Raw genomic sequence first — 11,588 nt, forward strand, 5'->3', positions numbered from 1 at the left:
ATGGACATTTAACAATATTAATCCTTGCAATCTGTGAACATGGAATATTTTTCCATTTCTGGTGTCCTCTTCAATTTCTTTCATTAGTGTTTTATAGTTTTCATTATAGGGATCTTTCACTCCTTTGGTTAATTCCTAGGTATTTAATTTTATGTGTGGCTACTGTAAATGGGATTACTTTAACAATTTCTTTTTCACATTGTTCACTGTTGACATAGAGAAATGCTACTGAATTTTGTATGTTGATTTTGTATTCTGCAACTGTACTGATTTTTTTTTTTTATCAGTTCTAATAGTTTTCTTGTGGAATCTTTAGGTTTTCCCAAATCTAAGATCATATCATCTGCAAAAAAGGATAATTTGACTTCTTCCTTTCCATTTTGGATGCCCTGTATTTCTTTCTCTTGCCTGATTTCTCTAGCTAGGACCTCCAGTAATATGTTGAATAACAGTGGTAACAGTGGGCATCCTTGCCGTGTTCCAGATCTTAGAGAAAAGACTTTCAGTTTTCCCACATTCAGTATGGTACTAGCCGTGTGTCTATCATACATGGCTTTTATTATGTTGAGATGTGTTCATTCTATCCCCAGTTTTTTTGAGGGTTTTTTATTATGAAGGGATGTTGAATTTTATCCAATGCTTTTTCAGCATCAGTTGAAATAATCATATGGTTTTTATCTTTCCTTCTGTTGATATGATGTATCACATTGATTGATGTTTTATGTTGAACCATCCTTGCTTCCCAGGGATAATCCCACTGGTCGTGATGAATTATCTTTCTAATGTATTGTTGAATTCGGTTTGCTAGTATTTTGTTGAGGATTTCTGCATCAATATTCATCAGAGGTACTGCCCGGTAGTTTTCTCTTTTTGATGTGTCTTTGTCTGAGTTTGGTATCAGGGTAATTCTTGCCTCATAGAATGAGTTTGGAAGTATTCCCTCCTCCTCTGTTTTTTGGAATAGTTTGGGTAGGATTGGTAGTAGTCTTTTAAATGTTTGTTAGAATTCAGCAGTGAAGTCATCAAGTTCTGTGCTTTTCTTTTCTGGGAGACTTTTTATTACAGCTTCAATCTCATTAGTTGTTACTGGTCTGTTCAGGTTTTGGATTTCTTCCTGGTTCAATCTTGGTAGGTTGTACGCATCTAGGAATTTGTCTATTTCTTCTAAATTTTCCAATTTATTGGCATATAGTTGCTCATAGTAGCCACTAATGACCCTTTGAGTTTTTGTGGTATCAGTAGTAATGTCCCTTTTTAATTTCTGATTTTATTTGTTTGGATCGTCTCTCTTTTTTTCTTACTTAGTCTGGCTAAAGGTTTGTCAATTTTGTTTAACTTTTCAAAAAACAAACTTTCTGTTTCATTGATCTTTTGTATTTTTAAAATTTCAATTTAATTTATTTCTGCTCTAATCTTGATTATTTCTTTCTATGTAATAATTTTTGGTTTGTTTACTCTTGCTTTCCTAGTTCTTTAAGATGCATTGTTAGATTGTTGATTTGAATTTTTTCCTCTTTTTTGATGTGGGCACTTACAGCTATAAACTTCCCTGCTAGTACCACTTTTGCTGGATCCCATAAGTTTTGATATACTGTGTTTACATTATCATTTGTTTCAAAAAATTTTTCAATTTTCTTTTTAATTTCTTCATTGACCCACTGGTCATTCAGGAGCATATTGTTTAATTTCCATGTATTTGTATAGTTTCCAAAATTCCTCTTGTTATTAATTTCTAGTTTTATTCTATTGTGGTCAGAGAAGATGCTTGATGTTATTTCAATTTTTTGAATGTTTTAAGACTTGTTTGGTGACTTAGCATATAGTCTATCCTTGACAATGATTAATGTGCCGAGGAAAATAACGTGTATTCTGTGGCTCTTGGATGAAATGTAGAGTAAATATCTATTAGAGCCATTAGGTCTATAGTACAGATAAAGTTTGATGTTTCTTTGTTGAGGTTTTGTTTGGAAGATCTGTTAAATGCTAAAAGTTGTGTGTTGAAGTCTCCAACTCTTATTGTATTGGGTCCTATCTCTCTCTTTAGCTTTAATAATATTTCCTTTATATATCTGGGTGCCCCAGTGTTGGGTACATATATGTTTAAAATTGCTATATCCTTTTGCTGAATTGACCCCTTTCTCATTATATAATGACCTTCTTTGCCTCTTCTTACAGTTTTTGTCTTGAAATCTATTTTGTCTGATATAACTACAGTGACTCCTGCTCTTTTTTTTGTTTCCATTGGCATGAAATACCTTTTTCCATCCCTTTATTTTCAGTCTCCATATGTCTTTACAGGTGAAGTATGTTTCTTGTAGGCAACAGATCAATGGGTCTTGTTTTTTTTTACTCATTCAGCCAGTCTGTGTCTTTTGACTGGAGAGTTTAGTTTATTTACATTCAATGTTATTCTTCATAAGTAAGGACCTACCTCTGCCATTTTCTTATTTGTTTTCTGGTTGTTTTGTGGTCTTTCCTTTCTTCTTTCTTTCATTCATATCTTCCTCTAGTGAAGTGATTTTCTCTGGTGATATGATTGAGTTTCTTGCTTCTTATTTTTTGTGGTAATTTTCAAATTTCTTGATGAGAATTTTCTTTAGAAGGAAGAGGCTAAACCAAAAATTATTGTAATCTTTCAATCTGCTAAACTGGCCCAGGGATAAAGTCAGCATGTCCTTCCCTGTGCTTTTGTACAAAGCCTGGCCCCTCCATCAGCACACCTGTCATTTCCACTTGGAGGACTCATAGGCAGCTCAAAGTTAACATATTCAAAACACAACTTTGGCTTTTTTCCTCTTCCAAACATGTGCTTCCCCTAGTCCTTCCCATTCCACAAAATGGTCCTTTCATCCATTCACCCAATTCTAACTGAAAAACTTGGGAGACAGCTTTGATTGTACCCTTCTAACTCCTCCTACATCTAATCCATCAGCAAGCCCTGTGTCTTCCTCCAATCTGTTTCCTGAATCCTTGCCCTTCTCCCCATCTGCAGTTTCTGTTATGTCCCACTTAGACGATTGCAGGAGCCTCTTAACTGGCTTCCAACTTCCACTTCTTGTCCCTCTTCAATCCTTTCTCCATACGGAAGCCCAAATTAACCTTTAATGACACAAGTCAGACTCTGTCATTTCCTTGCTTAATGCCACCTATGGCTTTCCACTCCATCTATGGCTTTCCACTGCATGCAGAATAAAATACAAAGGCCTACAGTGGTCCAGATGGCCCCACATGTCTACACTGGCTGCTGCCCACCTCGTTAGCTTCAGCTCCCCTCACTCTGTCCCAGCTTGCTATGCTCCAGCTGCTCTTGTCTTCCTAGTTCTTGTTTCTGCCTTGGGGCTTCTGCAATGGCCATTCATTCCCCAGGAACAGTTTCCCTGGCATCTTAGGATGGCTAGCTGCTCAACCATCAGGGCTCAGTCAAATATCACCTTCTTAGAGATGCCTTTGAACATAGTCTCTCCCCACCAAATTATTCTGTTTGTCTCTTTCTCATTATATTTACTATGATCTAAATTTATTACACTTTTATACAAGTGTTAATTGCTTATCTTGCATCATTAGGATATCAGTTGCTACTGGGCCAAGCTAGTGGGTACTCAACAAATGTTTAATGAATGAATGGCAGAAAGTGGAGAAGCAGCACACGGGCACATACTCTAAAGCTGAGAAGAGGGCACGTGTCCAGGTGCTTCGGCTGTGCTTTGCAGATTCAGGGCTGAAGCCTGGTGTTTAGAAAATTCTTTTCAGTCTTTCCGAGGTCTCATCCCCAAGCACGTGAGTGCCCTGCCTCAGGTGGCATCCTGATGGGCTGAAGAGTAATGCTTGCACTACATGCCAATGAGAAACCACAGCCTGAGAGTGTTGGAGCCGTGGCTCGCAGACATTGGTGTTTATAAGAATCATCTGGGGAGCTTGTTACAAAGTACGTTCCTGGGTTACGGCCCTAGAGATTCTATCAACTCTACTGATGAAGTCCTGGAGCTAGACTGTGAGGCAACACAAGGACTGGGTGACCATTTTGTCCAGTTTTAGCCCTGAAGGACTCAACTTCCAGAACATTCCTCAGTGCCCGGCAAACCAGGTTGGTTTGTTACTCTAATGGAAGGTGTTCAGAGAGTAGCTGATGAAGTAGTGAAGAATGGTTTTTTGCAGGAGCTGAGGGGGTTTCTTATCCTAGGCATTGGTTTTTGGCTGCCTTCTTGGCCTTGTCTTTGACCCAGTCTAGGTTTCTCAGGGTCTAAGCCCAGATAGAAGGGTAAGGAAACCATTGTTTCTTAGACACCTGCAATGAACTGTCTGCTGCTCTACATTTTTTATTACCTAATTTATTTCTTAGAAGCCTTTTTTGACTCCCATTTTAGAGACAAGCCACTGAGGCTTGATAATGGTTCTGTAATTGGCCAAGCTCAGACATCTGCAAAACGGAGGAGATGGGAGCAACAAAATCCACCTGACTCAGAAACCCGGCCCTTTCTACGTGTTTTGCTGAGGTGGGGGATGGGAGGCAGAGATGTGGCTGGGACTTTATCTTGACAGATGTCCCTCAGTCCAGGGGGATGGGGCTCTCTTGGGATCTAGGGAAGACCCCAGTGACTAGACAGTGAACTACCTTTTTTTTAAAAAAAAGAATTAAACTATTTTATTTAACATGTCATAGATAGTCATAAAGCAAGTCCATGCATTTAGTTTTCTGATATCCTAATGTATTTCCACAAACCATTTAAGTCTATAATTTTATATAGTTTTTCAAGGAGGCAAGATATATGCAATTTCTCTCTTTTTTTTTTTTTTTTTTTTTTAAGTTGGAGTCTCCATCTGTCACCCAGGCTGGAGTGCAGTGGCGCGATCTTGGCTCAGTGCAAGCTCTTCCTCCCAGGTTCAAGCAATTCCCCTGCCTCAGCCTCTCGAGTAGCTGGGACTACATGCACATGCCACCACGCCTGGCTAAGTTTTGTATTTTTAATAGACATGGGGTTTCACCATGTTGGTCAGGATGGTCTCGAACTCCTGACCTCGTGATCCACCCGCCTTGGCCTCACAAAGTGCTGGGATTATAGGCATGAGCCACCATGCCCGGCCTATAATTTCTTTCTATATGTAACTAATGAAAGGTTTTTAAGAGGGTTTAATCTCTAAATCAGTAACAATTTAGTCATAACACCATATAAACACATTTAAATATTCAGGAAAGAGATTTTTAAGATTATTGCTTAGTCTTATAAAATGGTGAATTTTAACCAAATTGATACCTCTGTATTCTTATTTATGTTTCCTATATTCTTACATCATACTGCTTGGCAAGTAATGTAAGTTTTGACATAATTTAAAAATTCAATTATTGTAAACAAATTCTAATTTGTTAAACAATTTATATATTCCCCTTTACTAACTACACTGCCTCAAAATTAATCCTCCTTAAAAAAGTAATCATCCCACATAGAAAAAACTGCAGAACTTCCTCTCTTTCTTAAATACTTTCAAATAATGTAAGAACACAAATCCATGAAAAAACTGATTGAAAATTGACATTTCATCTTCCTTTACTAATTATGGAATAATAGAAAGACGTAAAAATCATGTTCCTTAATATTTCTCTGCTTAACAGAGAAATACGAAGAAATACTGCAATTATGGTTATGGGCTATTTTCTAGCTTCTTCAAGTACAGGACACAACTATGGTTTCTACCAGTAAGGAGAAATGAATAATCAATCTTACACAACACAAAAGAAAGATGAGAGGTTCAAAAAGATAAACTGACTTTGGCATTTTTAAGAACCCAATGTTAACCCTGAAATGCCAGATTGAGTAACACAACAACAAAACAAAAGATGACAGCAGCAAGCCACCACTTCACACAGTATTAAGATTTCTGAAATACGTAATAGCCTTCCTCCCATGAAATACGTAATAGCCTTCCTCCCATGTCCCGCCCAAGCTGTTGTGTTGTCTTTTTGTTTTTGCTGCTTTTTGACTGCAGGCAGTTCAAGGCTTGCCCACTGCATCGGTTCAGCTTTTCTTATAGTGATCTCAATCTTTGTTGCAGTCATAGTTACATAAATTCGCTTTACATCAGTCACATCCCGTAATTTCACATTTTGATGAAATTCCTTCTCTCCTTCAAATCCAATGTGCACATTTAACAACGTGCTATGTACTTCTACTCGACTAAGGTCTGGAAGTGAATTTTTAGCATATACTGAAATGGTAACTTCACCTTCAGTCTGATGCCAGTCATGTCTACATGGAACAACATTTTCCCCAGCATCCTTTTTAGCCCACATGTGTTTCCCTGTTGTACAGCCTTCTTGGGCTAAGAATGTATTAAAATCAGAAGTTTTTCTTCTACAACAGCTCCAGTATTTCATCCCCTCGTGGAAAATAGGTACTCCAGAATGATACACACAGACTTCTTCTAGACTCTCTAGACCCCGATATGTCTTTGAACACCCTCCATTCTTACATGAAATCCCAATCTTAATTTCATCAGTCTTCTTCTTTCTTTTCTTTCTTTCTTTTTTTTTTTTTTTTTTTTTGACGGAGTCTTACTCTGTCGCCAGGCTGGAGTGCAGTGGTGCAATCTTGGCTCACTGAAACCTCTGCCTCCCAGGTTCAAGCAATTCCCCTGCCTCAGCCTCCCGAGTAGCTGGGACTACAGGTGTGCACCACCATGCCCGGCAAATATTTTGTATTTTTAATAGAGACGGGGTTTCACCATGTTGGCCAGGAGATTCTGGATCTCCTGACCTCGTGATCTGCCCGCCTCTGCCTCCCAAAGAGCTGGGATTATGCTGGGATTACAGGCGTAAGCCACCGCACCCGGCCGCTTCTCCTCCTTCTTTCTTCCTTTTCAGACGGAGTCTGCTCTGTTGCCAGGCTGGAGTGCAGTGGCGCCGTCTCGGCTCACTGCAACCTCCGCCTCCTGGGTTCAAGCAATTCTTCTGCCTCAACTTCTTGAGTAGCTGGGACTACAGGCGCCCGCCACCACGCCCAGCTAATTTTTGTACTTTTAGTAGAGACGGGGTTTCACCATGTTGGCCAGAATGGTCTCGATCTCTTGACCTCGTGATCTGCCGTCCTCGGCCTCCCAAAGTGCTGGGATTACAGGCGTGAGCCACCGCGCCCGGCCTTTTCTTATCCTCTTCATTTCCTGATGACAGTTTAAGTTTATCAGGTGCTTGTTTTGGGGAGGCAGATATTTTTCATTCCAAATTTGTCATTGGTTCATCCGGGCTTGGCCTTTTTTTTGCTTCTACTGGCTTTGGGGCTTGAATGATGTGTTCCTGAAATTTGGGTTTCAATTCAGGTAGTTCTTTCTTTTCAGTAGTCTTGACTTCAGGTTTGACTGGCTCAGGCGGCTTCTCACTATTATGTCTACCTTTTGCACAGCCTACAATGCTTAAGAAATCAGACAAATCAGTTGTTCTTCTCTTACATCAAGACCAACCCTTTAATGCATCGTGAAAGATTGGAACACCTGGGTGGCATGTGCAAGCGTCATCGGAATTGGTCTCAGGATCGAAGCGCTGACCGCAGCCCCGGTTGTAGCACAGCAAGGCCATTTTCTTTTCCCACCGTCACAGGCAAGACCCAAACACCGGGAACGTCAAGAGGGTGCATTTACCACTCCCGTGTCGCTGGCACCGGCCTCGACAGTGAACTATTTATTGTAAGGATTTCTGTGGGCCCGCTCTGAGCCACCGTTTCTGGCCGTGCAGACGGATTTCTACCACACGGTGGCGCTGCGGCTCTGCCATAGAAGTCTCACTTTGCTCCAGGAGCCAGGCAGGGCCGGCCACAGGACCAGCCTCCGACGGCGATTTCATCCGCAGCCTGCGGGGCAACGTGGGGCCTATCTGTAGCTTTCAGCCTTTCCTGGACCCTACCAGGACAAGAAGAGAGGGGAGAGGTGCGAAGGAGGTCTGGAGAGAAGGAGGCTTGGGACAAAGCAGAGTCCTGATAGTGAGGGTGACCGCTGACCGCTGTCAGGGGGGACATGGACAGCTGCCGAGGAATAATGGGATTTCCCACCGGCCCAGTCATCTCCTACGCCGGGAAAAGGGAAGAGCTGCTCCTCCATGGCGTGTGCGGGTGGGAGGGGTCTCGGGCAGAGAAGAGACACTTTTTCTGTCCTCCAGGCTGTTTCTGCCAAGTGAAGGCCTGGGTTGGAAGAGCCAGGAGCAAATGAGAGAGTTGGGTGCTGAGCACCCAGTGGGAGAGGATGCGTCCCGATCATCACACACCTGCTGACCACACATCTCTGCGAGGTCCTCCCACATACTCCGCCTGCAGCTGCCATTTGGGAAAATGATTCTTGCCTCTTTCACAGTCTGTTTTGTAGGTTACGACTCATTTATGGGCCTAGGCCAGGACTCCGCTCTTCCAGATCCTTATCGAAAAGCAACATCACACTTGTGCCCAGGGGTTCGAGACCAGCCTGGGCAACAGGACAAACCCACTTCTCTACAAAAAATACAAAATCTGTGCGGAAGGTATGTGAACCCTTGGGAAACGGAGTCGCTGTACACGTGTATCAGGCCTTGAGCCAGCTGCAGAGTGGGCATTACTGCCTGGTGCCCTCCTCCCTCACTCTGCCTCCCTGGATGTTGGGGATGGCCTGTAAACCTTGTTCATAGGGGTCCCTCGATTTCCGGGACACCTCATCTGAGCACTGAGGAGGGGACACAGCTGTTGGCTGGGAGGCAGGAGACTGAGCGTTGCCTTCAAGCCATCCCCACCCCCCACACATGTGAGCTCATCAGCATTCTGCCCTTTCATGGGTGTCAGTTGTCTTGTCCATAAAATGGGATGATGTTCTTGTTCCAGCCAGCATACTGGATGACTAAATGAGGGAACAGATGAGAAGCTGCATTGGAAAAAGGAACCATTCAGCTGCAAGACATCCTGGTGCAGTTCCCCCAGGGTTAGTGGGGTTTGGTTGCCCACCTGGGCTGTGTCTCTTCGTGGCGCCAGCAGGTGGCAGCATTGCCTTTGCATGTGCCGGCTCCACCTCCGGCCTCTCCCAGACATGCAGCGTGTAGGGCAGGGGACCATTCTTCACCCAATTCAATTCAGGGGTCAGGAGAAGGAGGGATCTGAAATGCCCTGAATAGGAAGGGCCTGGAAAGAGAATGAAAACCTCATTCCTCCCCTCAAAACAAAACAAAACAAAACAAAACAACACACACAGGTAAGCCAGGAGGGCAGGACCTGGTGCGCGAGCCCAAGAGGGCTAATGTGACCACTCAGGCTCAAGGGGGACCGTACCTCTCTCTGCCACAGCTGTGTTCCCCACCACCCGGAGGAGGGAACTGGGGATCCAGAAGGCTTGGGTCCTTGTCTTTGGTTGGAAAAGTCAGCCGGCATTGCAGTGGGGCAGCAGGAGCTCCTCTATTTTTGTGTGTGCAACAGGGTTGAAAACTTAATTCACTCTGTAATTTATTTGTGCAGAAAAAAGGTAATTTCCTTATTTATGAGTCTATAATGAATCTGGCCTTTCTTCCAACCCCTGCCTGATGATAAGTGAGAAAAACAATGAAATTTTCAACTTGATTTAAACATCCTGGGGCCACAGAGTTTAGCCAGTCTTGCTAAGTGATCTTATTAATTTCTCTTGGATAAAATGCTTAATTCTCAGACTGCTTTCCCCAGCTTCTCCCAGTGTGGTGTTGTTGGGGTGTTGTAGACAGACAAGGGCAACTTGTCTGGCATCTGATAGGAGGCACGAGTTGGGATCCTGGGCTGTGGTGTTCTCTGGACCCAGCAAGGTGCCCTGTCCCTTCTGGGGACACTGATCATACTAGAAGTTGAGTTTATGAAACTCATGGTGCAGTCCCTGCTGATGTGACTAGAGCCCCTGTGACGCCCCTGGCTGGCCCGCCCACCAGCACCTGGGCGCCTCCTCCTAGCTGTGCCACCATGGCCCCGGCAGGGCTGCGGGCTCACAGGACTGGAAGTTGGCTTTGAAAGCTGACCTTCAGTGGTGCCTCTCCCTTACGGGGGAGCCCTGGTGTGGAGGCAGAGGCTGGGTTGGTTTGCAGCTGTCTGGGATGCCACTTCTTCCCAGAGTTCCAATGTGAGTTGGGGACAAGGGCTTCTTTCTCTCGGGGAGGGGTGAGTGGGCCAGTGCTTGGCTCCGCTTGTTTGTTATCCTTCTAATCCCCTTCGTACCATCCCCTGGGCAGGAAGGAGGGGACCAACACTCTTCCTCTTCTTGCTCAGTCATCCATTACATAAAACTCCAGGGCCACACCCAAGGAGAGGGATGAGGGAATCCAGGAAACATGCTCTCAAGAGAAGAGCCTGCTTTAGAAGACTTTTGATCTGCAGCATAATCCTATTTTGTATGTCAAATGCCAAACATCACCACATTTTTTCTTCTGTGCATGCTGTCTATATCAAACATTAATCCTGGTTTCTCTTTAAGCAGAGATGCATGCCTCAGGCCAATGAAGATGAAGATCATGTACCCATCAAGGCAAAAGAGAAAAGCACTGCACTCCAGCCGGGCAACAGAATTATTATTATTTTTTAAGAGACAGGGTATCATTCTATTGCCCAGGCTGGAGTACAGGGGTGCGATCATAGCTCACTGTAACCTCAAATGCATGGACTCAAGTGCTCCTCCTACCTCAGCCTCTGAGTTGCTGGGACTACAGGTGTGTGCCACCACACCTGGCTAACTTTTCTAATTTTTTTTTTTTTTTTTTTGAGGCGGAGTCTTGCTTTGTCACCCAGGCTGGAGTGCGGTGGCCGGATCTCGGCTCACTGCAAGCTCCGCCTCCCGGGTTCACGCCATTCTGCTGCCTCAGCCTCCTGAGTAGCTGGGACTACAGGCACCCGCCACCACACCCGGCTAGTTTTTTTTGTATTTTTAGTAGAGACGGGGTTTCACCGTGTTATCCAGGATGGTCTCAATCTCCTAACCTCGTGATCCGCCCGTCTCGGCCTCCCAAAGTGCTGGGATTACAGGCTTGAGCCACCGTGCCCGGCCTAATTTTTTTTTTAAAGATGGGGTCTTGCTGTGCTGCCCAGGCTGGTCTTGAACTCCTCAAGCAATCCCCTTGCCTCAGCTTCCCAAAGTGCCGGGATTACAGGTGTGAGTCATCGTGCCAGGCCCAAAATTTTTCAAATATCATCCTTTTAAGCTTCAAATGTTACCAACATTGGCTAATGCAACCAGAGGAGACATAACACATAAAACATGGGGGGTTCATCCACAAGGAGAACTCACTATCTTGCTGGTGTTAGGCTCTGTCCTTCCCAGAGAGGATACGTCATAAGTCAGAAGCAGATGCCACTCAGTAAAAAAAAAAAAAAAAAAAAAAAAGAGAGAAGAAAAAAAATAACACCCCTATGTAATGGCCTGGCCTAGTAGGAACCCCTGCAGAGCTCAAGGACTCTCAAAAGGAGGCTTTTAGCCCGGGGCCAAGGCAAAACCAATTCATAGGATGAAAGGAAGGCTGTCATTGGTGGGCTTTTGTCCAGGCTCCTCATTTGTTCTTTCCTACTGGAGGAAATGTAACACGGGCAATTCAAGCCAATAGGGAACCTGGGCAAGGGGCTGGTGGTGGGTTTCATTCACTG

At 43.9% G+C, this 11,588-nt stretch overlaps 1 protein-coding gene across 1 annotated transcript; it reads right to left on the minus strand.

Annotated features, from left to right (window-relative positions):
- Positions 1 to 4,409: 4,409 nt before the first annotated feature.
- On the minus strand, positions 4,410 to 8,082 carry LOC103220396 (cysteine and histidine-rich domain-containing protein 1-like). Its single transcript, XM_073022710.1, has 4 exons — positions 7,976 to 8,082; positions 7,771 to 7,884; positions 5,884 to 6,527; positions 4,410 to 4,417 (listed from the first exon to the last, which is right to left on the minus strand). The coding sequence occupies exons 1-4, from the start codon at positions 8,080 to 8,082 to the stop codon at positions 4,410 to 4,412; spliced, it is 873 nt and encodes a 290-aa protein (XP_072878811.1).
- Positions 8,083 to 11,588: the final 3,506 nt, after the last annotated feature.

Source organism: Chlorocebus sabaeus, chromosome 14 (genome assembly GCF_047675955.1).
Source record: "Chlorocebus sabaeus isolate Y175 chromosome 14, mChlSab1.0.hap1, whole genome shotgun sequence".
Taxonomy (NCBI): Eukaryota; Metazoa; Chordata; class Mammalia; order Primates; family Cercopithecidae; genus Chlorocebus; species Chlorocebus sabaeus.

Excerpts from the sequence above, each read along its gene's own strand:
- LOC103220396 (XM_073022710.1), bottom strand. The coding sequence starts at position 8,082 with ATGGAGGAGCAGCTCTTCCCTTTTCCCGGCGTAGGAGATGACTGGGCC. Across the intron at positions 7,885-7,975 it reads CCCCCTGACAGCGGTCAGCG|GGTCCAGGAAAGGCTGAAAG; the intron begins GTCACCCTCACT and ends TTGTCCTGGTAG. Across the intron at positions 6,528-7,770 it reads TGCCTGGCTCCTGGAGCAAA|AAAAAAAAAAGAAAGAAAGA; the intron begins GTGAGACTTCTA and ends CAAAAAAAAAAA.